General features: G+C 32.9%; 1 protein-coding gene across 2 annotated transcripts; it reads right to left on the reverse strand.

Moving 5' to 3' along the window:
- Nucleotides 1–711: 711 nt before the first annotated feature.
- LOC126702302 (probable LRR receptor-like serine/threonine-protein kinase At1g53430) lies at nt 712–19935 on the reverse strand. Of its 2 annotated transcripts, none has more exons than XM_050400973.1 (25): nt 19683–19935; nt 19309–19529; nt 15822–15993; nt 11889–11960; nt 11235–11303; nt 11051–11122; nt 10896–10967; nt 10169–10240; nt 10014–10085; nt 9812–9883; nt 9642–9713; nt 9467–9538; nt 8219–8278; nt 8010–8078; nt 7772–7834; nt 7566–7604; nt 7420–7469; nt 6944–7305; nt 6577–6775; nt 6365–6499; nt 4669–4787; nt 4328–4538; nt 3999–4236; nt 3205–3355; nt 712–879 (listed from the first exon to the last, which is right to left on the reverse strand). In XM_050400973.1, exons 2-25 carry the CDS (start codon nt 19433–19435, stop codon nt 802–804), a joined length of 2718 nt encoding a protein of 905 aa, XP_050256930.1. In that variant the 5' UTR covers nt 19436–19529; nt 19683–19935; the 3' UTR covers nt 712–801. The 2 variants fall into 2 exon arrangements, with proteins under 2 accessions (XP_050256930.1, XP_050256929.1); XM_050400972.1 differs by lacking the exon at nt 712–879 and adding an exon at nt 1728–2983 and having other exon boundaries at nt 19683–19931.
- Between the last annotated feature and the right edge of the window lie 285 nt (nt 19936–20220).

Genomic DNA, 20220 nt, shown 5'->3' on the forward strand with positions numbered 1-20220 from the left:
CTTGCTAGCCACCTTAGGGCCTAATAGGTAAGGATAATAATATCCTGTACGTACCAGCGAAGTGGAATTTGTTAGAGAGGTGAAAGGATTGATATGGTTTGGGTAGGTTGAGATCTTTTCAGTGTTTGTTCATGATTGGTGTTTGCTGGGTTCTATTTGTGTGTTTAATTTGGTAAAGAGTTTCATTATGTTGGGATTTTCAGATTGCTTTGTGTTTGGGAGGTAAGAAAGTAAAAGAAGAATATAAAAGAAAATGAAAGAAATTGTGGATTTTTTTATTCAAAAAATCTTTTTTTTTTCTTTCAATTAATTTTATAAGAAATTTTTTTGTTTTGATGTGGAATTTTCTTTTTTATTAAAATGCTTGTGTGGCTTTTTTAATATTTAATTATTTGATTTTATATTATTATTTTAGTCACGTGTGCGCCAATAATGTAAACCGTTTGCCACATATACATTTTCCGTTAGTGAGTTAACGGTAGGGACCAAATTGATTGCAAGTTGAAAATAACAATGACCAAATTGACTGCTACCAAAATGTAGGGACTAAATTGACTATTATATCAAAATGTAGGGACCAAAATAGTGTTTTGGCCAAATATCAAACAACTGAATAAAAAATAGTTCTTTCTCTCTCCTCTCATCACTTTATTTTAGTCTCTTTGATCCTCTCTCAAAGAGTCAAACGTCGCACATAACCCAAACAGAAAATACAAAACAAAATCCAGCTCTTATTATAACAACAAAGTTGAATAAAAAAAATATATATAAAAAAAAAAAAAAGAGATTGGTCGATCTTACTCAATCTAGTGGTGGGAAAGTAGACGAGGTGGTGCTGCATGGTGACTCTGCTAGCTTTGTCCTTCTGGTGTAGAGGTCCTAGAGGAGAAGAGGTAGAAAAAAAAATTGTATGGATGAAAAATAAAATAAAGAATAAAATAAAGAGAGGAATGGAAAAATAAAATAAAGAATAAGAGAATTAAAATTGAGAAATGCTACTATAATATTTTTACAATATTTTTATAATAAATCTTAAGTGAAAGGTTGTTATTGACAATTATTGGCAAGTAAACAAATAATTCCAGTGACGAGTACAAATTAGAACCAACAAAAACTTATTAGATAAGATTTACTGTGAAACTGTTGTGAATGTAGTTTTTTTAATTAAAATTAGATAACCTATAACTCACTATATCATTATCACAAGTGCTTCACAAATTTGTTAAAAAAATATTATTAGTAAAAATTTTAAAAATTTTACTATTGGGAGATTTTAAAATTTTGGTTATTGAGTATTTGAAAATAAAATAGCCATGAGAAATAAATGATGGAAGATTGAAAAAGCAAACAATGAAGGATTACAAAAAGAATGATGGAATAATATTATTATTAGTGCAAAGGAAAGTAAAGAAATAATGTCCTAGAAATAATATTATTATAATGAATGAAGAAATAATGTCTCGGGATCTATGCCAAACATATCTTAATAGGACCATGCAAACACTTCTTGATATTTTATTAGAAGTTCTTTCAAATCTTGCATTTCTAGAGGATTTAAAGTGGAACCAATTTTAATTAAGGGTGGATTCTCACAATTTTCTTAATTAAGAGTTTCAAGCATTGGTTTCACAGGTTCAATTTTTCTTGTCAATTGTTTATTAATTTCATTTTCAAATTCATTGGAATCATTTAACTACAAAATTTAAATATTATACAACACATCAAAATAAGCCAAATCAAAATTCATCTTATTAAAAATATTGAAAAGTACATTAAAACTTGCATTATAGGATATTTTTCCTATGACTTAAGAAAAACCAACCCAAATCCAAATGCTAGAGTGCCCATAGTAGGTATGATGAATGTAGGTGGATCACTTAGCTCCTCACAGATGATGGTTGGCACATTCCCCTCCATCTTAGGTGTGAATAGTGTCGTCATTGCTTCAACATCCATGTAGTCCATCCAATCAACTTCCTCTTAAACCTCCTCAATCACCACCCTACACTTTTCCTTGAAAGTGAGCTTCTCTTTAAAGAATATCTTCCAACAAGGGCACATCTTGCCCTTTTGTCCATCCAAGGTTCAGCAAAGTCAAAAAAAGGAAAATTTCCTCCTTCCCTCACAAAGTTCCTATTAAGGGTACTATGGGCACAAGTGCCCAAGACAGGCCTTTTTGGGTTTCCCCAAAAATCCGTGAGAAGTACACCTCGGCCTAAAGTGAACCAGGCAAAGGATATAAGTTGAGTCGTTACCTAGATTAGGTCTAGGAACTATATAGATAGCTCCCTTATTGTTCAAATTGTTGGACATCCTAGTCCAAATTGTTCTACATACAAATAAAATTATAATAAAAACAGAGAAAAAAGATCATAATTTTTTAGTACTTACCCAAATTACTGACTAGCATATTACATGTTTATATATTAGATAATGTATCATGTCCATCCAACTGAAAATAAGAGAGAATCTAATCCCAGTCGAGCCAAATCCAAGAATTCAATTTGATTGGGGAAAAAAATCCTGTGTATTTTTCTCTATTCATCAGTCACTCTAGATTAACGTCATAAAGATCCTGAAGAAGCTTGCTTGATGAAGAATGGTCTCTGCTGATCACATCCTTACTTTGGACAGAAAAAGAGGAATCAATCCATGGCCCGTTCATTGACATGTCTCTCTGCGTTTGACTGTCATGCAAAAAAGTGGAGCTCACGTGTGTTTGGCTGTCGTGTGAAAGGTTCTCAAAAGCTTTAAACCTTGGATCCAAGTTTGTTTCACTGCGCTTTATTATTGGTGCTTGAACCGCACATTTTCCTTCAATCATACTTACTACGGAAGACATTGATGGTCTGAGAGTGGGAGAGGGGTTGGTGCATAAAAGAGCCAAGCTGAGCATCCTCATTGCCTCTTCAGAGGAGTAGCTTGAACCAAGCCTTGGATCCACAAGTTCGAGTAGGTTTCCTTGCTCTTGTAAGACATAGGCCTTAAATTGCATGTAACAGAGCAAAGATAAACATTCATGATGTCATGCACACTTGCCAAGTTGGTAAGTAGAGAAGATGATAAGCATGAAAGTGGATTAATGTATATAAAATAATTTATGTATCTTCCCAAATTAAGCAACCTTTTATTCACTGTAAAGAAAATATAACAGTAACAATTGTTAACAAAAAAAGATCCTCTAAGAATGGCATAAATATTTACCCAGTCCAGAAGATAAACAAACTCCTCCTTTGGCCTGTAATTGGTGTTGCTTTTCCCACTAACAATCTCTAAAGCTACCACTCCAAAGCTATAAACATCTGCTTTATCGGTCAAGTAACCCCTCATTGCATACTCAGGAGCCATATAACCTCTGAAGAAAAACAGATGGCACTAGAATAGTGAGTATGTGTGCCAACTAAGAGAGGCTTTCTAATATCCCATTACAAAAACTTCTAAAACATTTTCTAAATATAAGTGTAAGGTTTTCTGCTCTCATATTAGACAGTATAAAAATGAAAGTGCAATGTATTGTATCACAACACTGCTACAATATTAAATGGCAAAATAAAAACTCCGAGTCATTGTTGGTTAAGTCTTATTATACACATTATATATTAAATCCAATGTGCGCTCTCTGACCCCGCAAAAAGTGAGTTTTTCAGCATTTGGTATGATTTTTTTTAACAAGAAATAATGGACAAAATTTCTCTCCAAATCAAGTTGGAGAAATCTCTTTCAACTTGCTACATGGTTGTATAAAATGACTATCTGCATGTATAAACAAGTCATGTGAATATTAAATAATTTATGTAACTAAAAGAACTCATGGATATTTTTTCATGTTGCCACATAGTGGATTGGAGGAACTTTCCTCTAACCCAATTTGGAGAGACACTCTGTCCACAGAATTATTTGTATTGTTTGCACTACCTATGTTAAAATTTATTATACCAGAATCCAGTTGTATTTCAAAAAGCTAAATAAAGGTGGAGAGAGAGAGAAAGAGAACTCACATTGTTCCGGCTATTCGTGTACTAATATGCGTCTGCTCTCCTTCATCAAGCTTAGCTAAACCAAAGTCAGATATCTTGGCGTTTAGATCCTTATCAAGGAGCACATTTGTTGCCTTTATGTCTCTGTGAACAATTTTCAACCTTGATTCCTCATGAAGATAAGCTAACCCCCTGGCTATTCCCAAGCATATCTTCCTCCTCGTTGGCCAATCCAAATGTAGCTGGTGCTCCTCACGACCTAAAATTGGATACCGAGGGAGAGAGTTTTCAACAGTAAGTCTTACTCTTGATACATATATAAATAAGGTGGATGTTAGTGAAGGACTTACCAAAAAGTGCACGGGCAAGACTGTTGTTTTCCATGTATTCATATATTAGTAACAACTGGTTTCCTTCAATACAACATCCATAAAGCCTCACAAGATTTGGATGTTGCAATGCAGATATTATGCCTATCTCAGTAACAAATTCACGGCTCCCTTGCTTCGATTTGGAGGATAGCTGCTTAACAGCAATTAAAGCACCATCTGATAGTACACCCTAAGAACAAGAAAAGCAATTTCATAATCATATTTTTACTATCTTGCATTAGTACTCACACCAGTGACATGGCCAAAATGTTGCTAGGATTAACACTTGCCAATAATAAATATCAATAATCCATAATTACCTTGTAAACTGGGCCAAAACCTCCTTCACCTATCTTATTTGCAGGGTCAAAGTTCCCAATGGCAGCTTTAATATGTCTTAAAGTAAAATAACCTGTTTGTAAATCTAGACCACGTAGTTCTGTATGAAGATAAAAAAAAAAAAAAAAGTAAGAAAATTTCCAAGAGAAAGAATAATAGAAAGGATAGATGATAAAAGGCAAACATATTGTTTTCATTACAAAAGTTTGCATGAAGTTCGTTTTTCGCCCATAAACTTTAATAAGTTATTTTTTTGTCCCTAAACTATTGAAACGTTACACTTTCGACCTTAAATTTCAAGGTGATTTTTTTTTTGTCCCTTAACTACTGGATAAAATTACCTTTTCCTCTTTAAAAATATCTTTCATATGATGCGTTTAATTGATAGTTTCATACCGCATGTTCACCTTGTGTTTGTGTTTCCCTTTTTTTTTTTTTTTAGCTCGAATGTAATGGCCAAGGTAAACATCTCAAATTCTCTAATGCTAAAAATAGTACCACCTAGTTAGACAAATATGATAAAAACAAGAGTGGATAGAAAGACATAATGTGTAATGTTTTAAATAGATTAGGGACAAAAAACAAACTTGAAGAAAACTTTTGAATGAAAACAATACTTTTGCTATGATAAAATGTACTTCTACAAGGTAAACAGTGATAAGAACACAGAAAAACACACATCCATAAAAAAGAAGGATCACTATGTCTTTCTATTGGAATGTTAAAGATCGATTAAACCAAAATACAGTTGATTATGAATCTTTGCCAAGTGTTGATTTTGCATCATCTTCTCGATGTATCATATCAAAAAACACTTATAGTTGTGAATAGGCAATACCAAATATAAGTTGAAATGAGAATGAGGATCGCACGATATATTAATCATTGCACAGTACAATGCCTATGCCTAGTTTTGCCCTTTTGCATTGCTAAAAGAGCTGAACCTTCTATTAGCCAATATTACCATTAAGGAGCAAAGTGTTCTTTGATTTTTTTCCTGTAACTGGATCCTCTGGAACCACAAGAATCCTTAGTTAAAATGGGATTCCAACTTAACACCATTTTTTGAGATTTTGAGAAGAGTTTCTCTTTGGAGAGCACAATATGATGAAAGTTGTAAGTTGTGTTCGGGGGCAGTTATTGTCTATCACTGGCCTCTATGGTAGCATTAGTTAGGGGCCTGAGTGGCAGTAATTTACCATGTGGCGGATGTTATTGGTTCGAGTTTGCTTATCCTCAACTCATGAACTTAGCTGAAGCAAAGCTATACGATATTACCCAATTTTTCCAATACAGTAGTTTGATATATGATTTATCATTCTTATATAGAAACAGTGTTTCAGGGAGTCAAATCTATTATGGCACTAGATCTAGTATTTTGGTGTGTCTGTGTGGAGAGAGAGAGAGAGAGAGAGAGTAGGTGGTGGACTGGCTTGAATGCCTAAGCTAGAGAAAAAGATCCCGGAGCATTTATCTGTGTAGTGTATATGTGAGTGCATGTATGAGTGAGAGTAATTAATGACCATGAACTACTAATGACAAAAAAAATAAATAAATAATAAAGCATAGACACATCTTCTTATTCTATTTCCAACTTGCAATTTGTAACCATCAAAAGGTCCTTAGATGGTACTTTCTCCACATTTTTTTTATTAAAAAAAATGTGCTTGATCTTACCTTTATCTTCAAGGACTTTCTTCCCTAGGTAACCCTTCATCCGAAGAAACACCAAAATCAATACAAGGATCACACATGATGCTAGTACAATGCCAACAATAGCTCCAACCGATAGGCCCCCGCCAACAACAAAGTCTATAAAAGGAGAGGAATCATGTGCATGCAAGTTAATGACAAAAAAGGTAGACATCCTAAATTGCAGGAAAACTTACTTGGTGTCACTTCAATGGCAGATATAAGAGGTCCATAGACACCTTTGACAGGAATGGAAGTAGTTCCTTTCCCTGCCCAGTAAAAATGAATCTCCAGAGTGCTACCACTTACAAGAACATCATCAAATTCCTTAATGATGGGTATACCAACACCTCGAGCTTCCTCCACAATGTTGAAGTCCTTCAACTCCAACTTTCCCTAGAAAAAATAAAAAATAAAAAGGAAAAGGAAAAGGAAATGTCAAATTAAAACTTTGCAAGCTCCAGCGGGAAGATGAACATCCTTTCTCTTTTCAAAACAAGAAAATCTTGGAAGGCATCATATAACAAGCTATATTTTAATCATGAAAATCCTCCATCAACTCACTTGAATCGAGACATTAAATATGCGCCTCCCTAGGCTGCTAAATGTCTGGTCATTAGAGAACATTATTTCAGCAAAGTGGAGCTTTACTTTGTAACTTCCCTTTCGCAAGCAAAGGCCATAGTACCTAAGTGATAAAGGGGCAACTCGAGCTGTCTCATAGATACCAGTCACATTCAGAGAAAATGTATTCTGTGCACGGTATGGAGTAGTGTCCTTGTCCATGAAGACCCCTGTGCTGCTATAACCCCATTCTTCAGAAACAGAACTAAATTGTGATCGCCCATCTGGAATTATGTCCGGTACATAATCATTCCCCTCAAAGTTTATTTTTTCTCCTCCACAATTAATAAACAAGGAGTAATCTGCAGATATAAGAGTAAGTGTGTGATACAAAAGTTCCATCAATGTCAAAAGTAACTTCAATAGTAAACTATTAAAGTTCATAAAAGCACAATCTGATATGTATCTTTACTTACGTTTTGGTTTTTTCGAACAGGGAAGGCCCTTCTTCAAGCACCAAGAAATTCTAGAATTTGAAAAGTTTAGGTCCAATCAAATAATTTTGTTTTGATGCATTTTGAGCAGGCAGAGTAAATGTGTCTTAGGAAGTTAAAAAACTTACGAGTTGCTCTCAACAGATGAATAACTAGAAACCAAATTCCTGTTTCATAATAAAGATACATTGTTGGCAATACAAGACAATGAATATGTTAGTCATTTTTACATTTTACTTAGCATTGATATAAGAGGGATTAATAGTGATTTTTTTTTCCATCCTCTTTAGGAAAAGCTTTGACTACAAAAGTGATTAATACAGAAGAAACTTACACATGTGACCGTGTCCCACAATCAATCTGAGATGACCCTGAAAAATTGTTGTAAGATATATCCCTGCAATACATTTCATCATTACATTATGAAAAAATTCTTAACTGGGAAAAAATGAGAATTCAAAAAGCTCATAGTTCAAACACACGACTCACACAAGATCTCACAATTAAAAACAAGTGCATTGACAAATTTAGAGCCTAATGAAATAAAGATTCTGGACTTAAATTAGACCTACCAATTATTTTTGGTGTACTCCAATACCCATTTTGGCACTTCTCCACTTAATGAGTTGTTGGTTAAGTACCTACATCCATAAAATGTTTGTGTCATGTCTTTTCCTGCCAAATGAGTTGTCACAATGAAGGATCCAAACAGGGACAATTTGAGAAATAAATTAAACATAAAACATTGCGTAATTGAACTAATTTTTGCTCTGTGCCATACATGTCATCTAGCTCTTGATTCCATGGAATTGGACCACTCAAATTATTGAAGCTCAGGTCTCTACAAGAAAATAAAATTTTCATATTATCAAAAATATATAAATTACAGAAAATGGAATTCAATTCATTAAACAAGATTTATATTTTATTTTGTTGTACTATAATATTCAAGCAAAATTTGATGCTCCAAAATGCAGTTTCTTGCAGAAATAAAGCCATCAGCACAAAGTTTAGTAGTAAATATTACACTTTTTTCCCATTAAATGTTGAGAAAAAATACCATTCATTCAGTGGCAAATAGGCAATAGGCAGATTTCAAAATAAAATGCACAAACAGTAAAATTTATTGAATTGAAATGATTCAATCGCCACTGGATAGCCACAAGTCCGTCTAGTATCTTGAATTCCTCAAAATAAAATATTCTATCCATGGATAACATAATGAGAAACAAGAAGCAAAAATATTGGAAAGAAAAGTTCAATGAGAGAGAGAGAATAAAGAATAAATAGATAAACTGTGGTAAAGTTAACCTAGTTTTAAAAGAGAGAACGATTTCATTTTCAGCTACATGATTCCTTTTTATGAGAATAAGAAACTTTCTTGCTAAAAATAGCATACAAAGTAATTGCAAATAAATCAAGCAACCCTTTTTCCTTTCTCTAAGAATAAGAGGACCGGGGATTGGTGTGGGGGGGGGGGGGGTGGTTTGTTTGAAGAAGAAGAAAGGGTAATCTTAACATGTTTAACCCCTCATATTACATCAACAAGAAGTTAATCCCAAACCAACCTCAATCATGGAAAGAGGATAAATATCACTAAGTGTGGTCAATTAATTAGTAGGCAGATATTAGAAATAATGTGATGCTTTATTCTTCTTTGCGTTTGGTTTCCCTATAAATATGGAAAAAACTGTTGAATTCCCTATTGATAGAATTAAACCTACATCAGATATCCGTATGCCGTCTGACATCTCTTTCATTGAATAAAAATCTCGAAGTTTATATGTTGGTAGCAGTCAAGCATCTCAAAATAATGAACAATAGTGTTGACAATCAATAAAACTTGAACAACAAATTGAAACTCCATTTTGATCATCTCAAGTCACTTCATAACACTTGTTAGAATAAACCATATAAGATGTCTCATAATGACAAAAGCCAAAACATAAAAAAGTAATCAAACTAGATATAGAAAAAGAAATTCCCCAGTAAAACCTCTCTATGAATACACCCATTTTAAGAAACTTACAATCGCTTCAAAGATTCTAACTTTCCTACGTAACCTGGGATTGAACCAGTGATTAAGCAATTTCTTAGAACCCTGAGACACAGGAATAAGACAAAAATCAGAAAGTTAACAAAACTAAAAAGTTAATTACATAGGATTATTTGTTGCAAGAAAACAAGTAAAAAATATAACTTACAAGTATTTTAACTTTTTCAAATCCTTCAAATTAGGAAATCCAATACTCAATCCTTTCAAATCAGATATCTTCCTGACAAACATGAAGGATTAGAAAAATCATTCGAACCATCTTTGTACATTTCACATTTTGTACCAATGTATAAGACCACCTAAGGAGCATGCACTCACAGCTCAATTAAATTTGACAACAGGGATATGGTGACAGGGATGGGGCCCTCCATGAACGTGCCTTGCATATCACTGCAAGTGATTAATATTTCCTCAGACAACAACAAAAAAATTAAAAATTAAAAATTAAAAAAAAAGTGTTGAAGTCAAAACTCCAAGAGGAAAAAAATGGCAGATAAAATTAATTAAGTACAATACTTACAGTCTTTCAAGTTTGCTCCAGTTCCCAATAAAACTAGGTATCTTCCCAGAAATTGCAGTCCCATCTATCCTACTGCAGGCAGTATCTCAAGTTTAGGAATTTTGGTATTCTAAAAGCTATATGTCTAACTAATCATGTCAAATTGAATTACTTACAACTCAGTTAAGTTCGTTAATTTTCCAAACGTTTCTGGTATTGTGCCTGTAAAGTTGTTTGCATTAAGAACACTGCAAGATAAAGAAATATTTGGTCATGCGATTCCACGAGGCAAGGCAGCAAAATATTGTGGAAGCCTATAAAACAGGTGCTGATGGTTAACATAGATACTATGTGTAAGGCATAGTCACAAATGACATCAAGAGCAAGTTAGCCATCCATACAGATATGAGTTCAAACTTGAAATATCCAAAATGAATGACAAATACAATCTACAGTTTCATTGAACTCAGAGAAGACACAAAACCATACTCGTATCTGAATGAGATATACTTTTACATGAACATGAATAACAGCTCATTTGAGGAATTTATCTTGAAAAAAGAATTGGCATCCTAAAAATCATACAACTGTATCAAACTGAAGAAAAGTTAAAAACTGGTAGAGTTAATAGAAATGTAAGGAAAGATTACAGACCCCTGGATATTGTTAAAATCAATGAATTAGCTCATCATATTTAGCAATTATCTTCTATGGTTCTACTCAATGTGTTTTCATTGCCCATTATGAATTACAAAACACTTTTTTTGCAGAAAAGATACTGCAGCTTATTAAACCAGAATGCATTATTAGTAAAATATTATTTCCCCGGGAGAGGAAAAAAAAAGAAACAGAAAAAACAAATACAAAGAAGATATTAAAATGGAAAATAAAGGCAAGTCTTACAGTCTCTTCAAGCTGCTCAAATTTCCTAGGTTTTTAGGAAGATGTCCATCAAGCTGATTAGCTTCCAAAACCCTATAAAATGCAACTTAAACTGTAACCCAAGTTGTACACCATTCTTCTTTTAATTAAGCAATAAAATCTACATCAAGACTTACAGCTCCTCAAGTGAACCAATCTCACCAATTCCCTTAGGAATTTCACCACTTAACCGGTTTCGTGAAAGGGACCTGTAGAATACCAACTGTTAGGAAATGACCAAACTGTTGAACCCTTTGGTCAACACACCTATATGGCAAATAATAAAGGCTCTCATAGATGCAAATGCAAAAAATAACTTACAGAATGACAAGAGGGAGCTGAGAGAAACTAGAAGGAATTGATCCACTGATGTAGTTGAAACTGAGATCACTGTTAAATGAAAGAAAATTCATTTGGTCTTTCTCAATTTCAAGGTCATAAGACAAAAAGGCCAATCTTTGATGAAGTCAAAATTTATATAAAATGGACTACATATTGTTTGGAAAAGGCTTACCAAGTTCCTTAATGATTGTATTAATGTGAATATCTACTCAGAAAACATAGAAGTATTTTTCATGGTTAATATAATATCATTGGCATGGTGCATCAGTGTGTGCTTGGAATTGGCAACTAAATCTAGAAGATATATATGAACCTGTTTGGTAGAATAATATACGCTTAGCTGGTTTTTGAGTATCCGATAGAAATTAAATGTTTCTGTTGTTTTAATGTTAGTTAGCCATATCATCATCAATTTAACAAGTAGTAATACTCTCAATTTTTACAAGTTCTAAGAAAGCCAACTAAAATCCAATGAGAAATATGGTAGTGTACAGAATAAATGAAGAATGTGCGAACACCTCAATAACTACTCTTCATAATAAAAAAATCTCTATGGAAAATTCAGCAAAAATGATAATATGATGAGGTTAATTAACTTCTTAAATGCAGAAAAAACATGAATGTTTCTCTTACAGTTCTTGCAGATTACGAAGATTTCCAAAATCAACTGGTAGAACTCCGCTTAGATTAAGACGCTTCAGCTGACTGTCATAGCAAATAAAGAAAAAAGCAGAAAAAATTTGAGACAAAGACAATAAGAAACTGAATGCAATAAGAATCAGCATATATAGAGACTATCAGTTTAATTAACTTTTCAAATTTGTCATAAAAAAAAAAAAAATTAACTTTTTAAATTTGATTTAAATCTATTGAAGCTTTATGATGGTGGGTGAGATTAGGAACTTAGTTGGAGGGACAAAGGAAAGATTAAGTTGCTTAAAGTAGGCTAGGGGTGTTTCAACTCTTCAATAGACACTCTTGGAAAATACCTCTCGGTTTACACTTATATTGGATTATCTAAACCAAATACAGATTACACTTGCTTGTCTATTTATAGTTAGATAAGGATGCATGCTATTAGCTAGTTTAAAGCCATAGGCACCTGGCCTATGCGCAACTAACTAGGCTCCTATGTAACTAATTAGGCTCCTAGCTTATCCTAAACAACCTTTGTTACAACTAGTACAAGCTTGTTAATTGTTATTAAAGCTCAAGTACTAGAATAAACAAGTCAGGTAGCTAGGATTCACTGCATCAGTTCAGTCCAGAAATTTCCCATCAAAATAAGTTTTTGCCATCCAGTTGCGCGATGGTGTATTTTATGAGCAACAAGTATATATATATATATATATATAAGCTCAAGTTCTAGATAACCCAATTTTTTTCCATCACTTAATACATAGGCTCCATTTCATAATATATATATATATATATATTTTGCTAAGTAATAAACTTCATTGAAAAAAGTATAAGGAAAAAAAAAAGACAAAACAAGGCACATAGGCAGTGTGCTATGAGGCAACAAAGAAAAAAAAACACTAAATAGAAATAAAAGTACAAATATCAAGCATATCAGGAAGAGAAATGAAAGTAACAACACCTGAAGAAGCATTTGCCCATTCAAACAAAGTCTGAATGAAAATGAGCTTCAACTCATGAATCGATCTTCATCCCCTTTAAAAGTACGTTTATTCCTTTCCCTCTATATGTCCCACATAAGACAATGAGGGATCATGCTCCAAAGCACCTCTGTTATGAGTCTATTAAACATGCCTGACCAACTCACTATAAGTTCCACAACACTATGCGGCATGACCCAATGAACCCCAAAAAGGGATCACACCATTTTCCATAACTCGAGCTACTGGCAATGTAGAAGTAAGTGATCACCAGTCTCCCTGTTCTTCTTGCATATGCAATATCAATCCATCACCACCAGTTTTCGCCTCCTTAAATTATCAACGGTTAAAATTTTCCCTAACTTTGCTGTCCAAATAAAGAAACTGACCTTTGTAGGCACCTTTGGTTTTCGCAAAAAGTTTCAAAAGAATAGGTGATTAGAGGTTGTAAAGGTTTATTATAAGAGAGAACGTTAAAAACACATTGAGGAGAAAATTTCCAGCACGTTTTATTCACCCCATTCCTTCTCAAAGAACCTGCACATATAAGGTCCACAAAAGAGGCAACTGATTCTAACTCCCAATCTTGAACTGGTTGAATAAAACTAATATTCCAATGGAAAGTGCCCCAGAAGACAACAGCAACACAACCATTGAAGCTTCCTTGTTACTAGCAATATTGAAAAGCTCTGAGAAAATATTCTCCAAAGGAAGTCCCTCACACCAAAGGTCATGCCAAAATCTAATAGAAGAACCATCCCCCATCTTAAAGATGATACAAGGATAAAAATCATCCCACCCCTTCTTGATATAATTTCACAAACCAACGCTATAGGGCCCTACACCCTATGAGAACACCAACCTAAACATGCTACCATATTTAGTATCAATTACCCTTCTCCACAAGGCATTCCTTTCCATAGCTATCTCCACAATCATTTCCCCAACAAAGACTTAAATAAAACCAAATCCCGAACACCCAATCCCCCATTTTGAACGGTACACAAATAGTCTTCGACTTTACCAAGTGATACTTAAACTCATCTCCTAATCCTATCCACGCAAAATCCCTTTGTAATTTTTCAATACATCTAGCAATATTCATTGGGATAGGAAACAGAGATAAGTAGAAGGTAGGCAGGCTGGAAAAGGTGCTCTTTATTAAAGTGATACAGCCCCCTAAGAAAGATATAATCTTTTCCACCCAACCAATTACCGCTCCATTTTCTCCAACACTCCAATCCAAAGTTCTTTTGCCATAAAGTAGCACTTAAGGAAAGACCCAAATAGGTCATAGGTAACTTAGCTACTTTGCATCTAAAAATACCAGCCAATGCTTCTACATTGAGAGCATCACCAACTGGAACCAATTTAGATTTCCCAAAATTTATCTTCAGACCTAAAATAATCTCAAACTAAACAAAAACCGATTTCAAATGCCAAATTTGCTCTGGATCCGCTGCACAAAAAATCGAAGTACTATCTGTAAAGAGGAGATGAGAAATCTCTAAATGTTTCCAAGCACATCCGCCCACCAAGAAACTTGAAATAAAGTTGCCAATCCTAGCCCTCTCAAACATCTAGCTAAGGGCATAACAATAACAAACAAGTGAGGCGATAAAGGGTCTCCTTGTCTCAATCCCCGTGAACTATCGAAGAATCCACCCTAACTACCATTCACAAGCACCAAAAATGGAACCGTGGAAATACACGAGAATATCCACTACCTCCATTAAGCACCAACCCACACTGTCAAAGCAAATACGACAAGAAATTCCAATGCACATGATCATACACTTTCTCCAAGTCTGCTGCACAATACTCCCAGTAATCCTAATTTAAGGCGGCTATCTAAGCATTTATTGGCAATCAACATTGAGTTCAAAATCTGTCGTTCTATGACAAAAGCATTTTGAGGCTCAGGCACCACTTTATCAAGCACCTTTTCAAGCCTAATGGCCAAAACCTTTGTCAGGATCTTATAGACCCAATAATCAGACAAATCGGCCAAAAATCGTTAGTCCCCATAGCCCCAAGTTTTTTTGGGATGAGAGTGATGAACATAACATTGAGACATTTTTCAAAATTACCATGAGCATGGAGATAATGAAATACCTTCATAATATCTCCCTTCAGAATACCCCAACAGGATTGGAAAAAAGCCATCGTGAACCTATCAAAACTGGAGCTTTATTCCCATTCATAGTGGATACTACCTCAAACACCTCATCCTCTGTTAAACATCTTTCCAGCTAGCTACACACATCGTCTTCCAAAACAGAAAAATAAAATAAAATAAAAAAATCATCCCATCCAACAAAGGCCTATGAACTCTAGACTCCGAATAAATAGTCTTATAAAAATCCACTATCTTCTCTTTAATGGTATCCTGGTTAGTAATCTCCCCCTATCCACCACTAATCACCCTATGATGTTATTGTAGTGATGGGAGTTTGCAAGTCTATTAAAGAACTTTGTATTTTTACCCCTTTCCTTCAAACATAGTAGTTGAGATTTTTGCCTCCAACTAATCTCCTCCATCAACATATAATTCTCTCAATATCCACTTTGGCCTGATCACATTAGCGTTGTTCCCCCTCTAGCAAACAGCAATTTGTTCTCTAATATTTGTGGAGATGGTATAGAGGTTTGTGGTGGTGGTGGTGGTGGTGGTGAGAAGTTGGTGAGGGGGAGAGAAGACATTATGACCTCATTCCAAAGGCAATATTATTGATAATTAAAGGTCAAGTTGTGTGTAACCTACCATTTTTTGTCTGCAACTACTATTATTGCATCTATAGTAAAGCATCATGCTAAAATATTTGCAAACTCCTATTTTTAGAATCTAACTATAAATGAACTGCATAAATAAATATTTGTAAACATTTTTTTGTGCATTATTATCAAGAAAAATTTGGAGAATGTGAAAGAAAAACAAAGCTCATACATGTGTGTGATGCTGCAAATAGTGCCTCTACTGAGAGAACAGTTGCATGTGACATTGCTTAGCATGTCTTCTGTAATGAATCTCTTGACATTTCCCTGAATTCTGCAGAAATCTTCATTGATCTTCCAATTTAGGTTTTTCAATTTTGAGTTTATTGCTTCAAGAGCTTTCACTGTTAGATACAAAGACAATTAGTAATATGCATTTATATGCATATTAAGGAAGTTACAGAAAAAAAAATTTAAAAACAAATTAGAGAATAGAGAACATCCAAGCGAAAAAGGAAACAAAAACCCAAAAAAGTTGTTATAATCATCTTATTGGAAAAAAAAAAAAAACATATATTATGTAGCGCAGTTTTTTAAGAAGCAATATGACATGCGAGTGATTAGATAACTAATGTCTGTACATATACTTCAATAATCACATCCGTCTTTGTGAATGCATGCATATCACTGGGTCCCAAAAGAAAGTAATCCACTGGGTCCCAAAGTAAAGAAAGAATCCAAGTATGATCCTCTTTTTTATCTAACTCTTGTAAAAGTTAAAAACACTATATTTTTATTTGAGTAAATTTCAATTCATATTTTATAGTTTGACCCTATCACAATTTAATTTATAAAGTGAATTGCTACATTTTGATTTGGATTCTGTCCAAATTTACAATTTCTGAAAGGAGAAAGTTTGTGTAATATAATTGAAAGTTTGAATACTAAATTGTAATAGAATCAAACAAGAGTGGGTACATTGTAATTGTTTCTTTTTATTTAATAAACCCACATGAAATGTAAATAGTCACACCCTTTCTTACATCTTTTCTCACAACTATCTTACGTGATGGTTTCTCAAAAAAAAAAAAAAAATCTTACGTGGTTGACTGTAAATAATGGGTTCATGTAAAAGTGAAGCAATCTATCATTATCCACCGTATAAATTTGTAGTAGAAATGATTGTAGTCCTAGAACTTCTCTATTCCAACATGCTTAATAATCAAATGAATCTTTGACATTTTTTTTTTTTTAATACACACGAATCTTTGACATGTTAGTATATCACATCGTCAAAAACTAAATTGAATAACATTTTTTTTTTTAATTCCTGGTCTGACCAAAAGATATATGTTGGGCATGATAGTCAAAATAGTGGTTGGAACATCAAGCTATAATGTCAAGCAGATTCTTATTGCAAGAAAATTAATAACAGTTTACATTTATTAAAAAATATATATATGAAAGAAAACAAGGAATTAATAACCGTCAAACAAAATCTAGTCAAGTCAACAAAAATCAAATTAATTGATGCCAAGTTCAAGTTCTCTAAAGTGATCCAAGCCAAAAAGAAAAGAAAAAAAAAATTAAATTCATTTAATATCACCGACCAACCAAATTATTTACTACAAGACTACGGACATAACATAACTATTCTCACACCCAATTTCACAACTTAGGGCATGTTTGATACACTGTAATGATTATTACATGAGAATAAGAATAAGTATTACAAAGAATACATTAAATTGGAATGTAATAACTATTACTATTCATTAGTTTGGTGACCATTTAGGAATAGAATCCTGAATATGCATCCAAAATTTAGTAAAGTATAAAAAGAATGTGTAATTAAATCATTTTTAACTCAAATTTCCTAAAATATACTTATTTTAGGGTGTTCAAAATAGATCTAATAATTAACAACATAGAAAATTTATTTTCTTTCCTTTTGAAAATATGGCAACTACTGGTTTTTTATGAAAAAATTTTAAGAAGTTATTACATAAGGCGAAAGAATAGATATTCAGTACTTTTGATAAAAAATAATAATTCCTCATTTTGAAGAATAACTATTTATAAGGAATAGCTATTCATTGTAATAAAAATATAACCAAACAACCGAATAATTATGCCATAGGAATATCTATTACATTATAATGTTTATTACGGTTTACCAAACGTGCCCTTACTAATTTGTGTGATTGTGAGTAATTGCGAAAAGGGGTGAGTTTATATATGCATAAAGGGTCCAACCTTCACACAAGTCCACAAGTTATGAAATTAAAAAAAATTAAAAAAAGGTGTGCATCTATAAAATTATTATATCTCCTACTTCTATTAATTATATTGAATATTCCTCCAACCAACTTACATAAATAGATTGAATTTTCCTAATAAAGCAATGTGTACATTAAATGAAATAATTTATCTAATGATAATATTACTTATTTAAACAAATTAAAAGTAATGTTTCAGACATAAACTATTTTTAATATTTTACATTATTTTTACAATAAAAATAGGGAAAATGTTAAATTTATCCACTATTTTACAATATTTTTCTTTAAATTATTAATGTGATGAGTGATTATTAGTAAATCAAAAAATAATGTTAATTGTAAGACTAGATGAGAACCAATAAAAATTAATTAAAACAATAATTTAAAAAAATATTATAAAATTATTTGTCCCAGTAAAATTACTCAAAAAGTAAATGTGAATGGTGATATTAACGGTTACATAATGACATAAAAAAATTTATTAAAAAAAAATTGCTGCATTAATAGGTAATAGGGACCAGGATCATATCTCATTCAATAGACATATTGCTGATAATTAACATTTTTTGGTTCTCACTTCTCAGGGCATAAAATTTTTGAAAGAGATGAGCCCGTCCATTGAAAGTGAAGAAGAATTTAATCGATTTGGATTTTAAATTTCTAGTGACCCAAGAATTCTATAGAAGGAAACTATTACGAAATTTTGGAGGAAAACATTTACGAAAGGAGATTCTTCCATCGTGATTTGGAGGAAAACATTTCCATTATAACCCAATGGTTGATTGCATAGACACAACATGAATTCAAGAAAAGAACAGAAACTAGAAATTTAAAATCCAAATCGGTTAAATTCGAGGAGCAATTCACTCGATTAATTTGTTTTACCAGTAGAAAACACAGAAAAGTCTTGCAAGTAATTGGCATAAGAAGAAGAAGAGTCGAAAATCAAACACAATTCCCAAGAAATTGAATTCACGGAAAACAAAACAGCAAAACATAAAAGATTAAGCAGAGTAAAATAAATTGTTCAGTTAGAGACTAAAAGGGCATCCTCGTCAAAGATTTTAAAAATTTTAATCTAAAAAATCTAATTTATTTATTTTAACAATTCACTACCTAATATCAAAAAAATTATATTTTTTTACCACTTTATTAAAATATATTTTTTTATTATTTCTCTATTTTTTAAAGGAAAGAGGAGAGAGAACCGTATAATTTTTTTTTTTTTTTTTTTTAAGATGAGAGTTACAGTCTTTGAAAGCTCACTGTAGCTCAGCTTGTATTTTTTTAAAGATTAGCATCCTCGATGAAGATGGGTTTTTGGTGGTTTTGTTGCTAAAAATAGCGTTTAGCATTTATAAAACCCTTGATAATGACAAGAACAACAACATAGACAACCTTGGATTTATAAAACCCTTGATATGGGAAAGTACATACCTTCATTTTGTGGCAAAATTTGAGCGTCCGTTCCAAACTGGGTGAAGCAATTCAAAACGAAAATGACAAGAACAACAACATAGACAACCTTGGATTCTGAAATCCCAAGTCCCATCGTTTTCCTCATATAAAAGTACTACTACTTAAACTGCCACGGTACACCTGTAAATACAGTGAAGAGAGATAGAGGCTGGAGGGAAAGAGTAAGAAAAAGGCACCGCCTGGGTAAAAAAAAAAAAACAAAGGGCAAAAATACACTTTTAGTCACTATATTATTTTCGCTTCTGGCTACTAGCTTCTACCGCTAACGCTTGAACTTGGAAGCAAGCTACAGCTACATTAAATCAATGAATGAATGAAAAGAAACCGCTTACCAAGAAAGGGGGACAGGTTGGTTCGAGGACCTGTTGGTCAAAGGAATTCGTATGCCGATCTTACAATGAAGCGGCAGAAGAAGCTATTTAACAGTAATCTATCAGGAACTTCAGAAAAAGACTGGAAGGTCAGGAGGATTTTGTACTTTTATAGTCTCTGACCGAACTCCTGTTGTATGTTGGAAGCGTCGGCTGCAGTGCACACTTGCAGCAAGCCTTTGTTGACTTGTCTTGTTTCGAATCCACGATAATGGTTCAGCTCCTATTAGTATCCATGATAGCGCCGCCTGGGTTAAAAAAAGGGTGAAAAAAATCAATTCTATTTTGATTTCAATTGTTAATTCACTTACAGAAACTCCTACGTAAATTGAAGTGCCCAATTTGAATTATGGGTCTATTTAGATGGGACTTATTTTATTAAAATTGAAAATTAAAAACTAAAAATATTATAACAAAATAATTTTTAAATATGTAAATAGTATTATGGAACCTATTTTTAATGAAAAAGTAATTGAAAAGTAAAATTTGTGGATCTATA

This window comes from Quercus robur, chromosome 10 (assembly GCF_932294415.1).
Source record: "Quercus robur chromosome 10, dhQueRobu3.1, whole genome shotgun sequence".
Lineage (NCBI taxonomy): Eukaryota > Viridiplantae > Streptophyta > Magnoliopsida > Fagales > Fagaceae > Quercus > Quercus robur.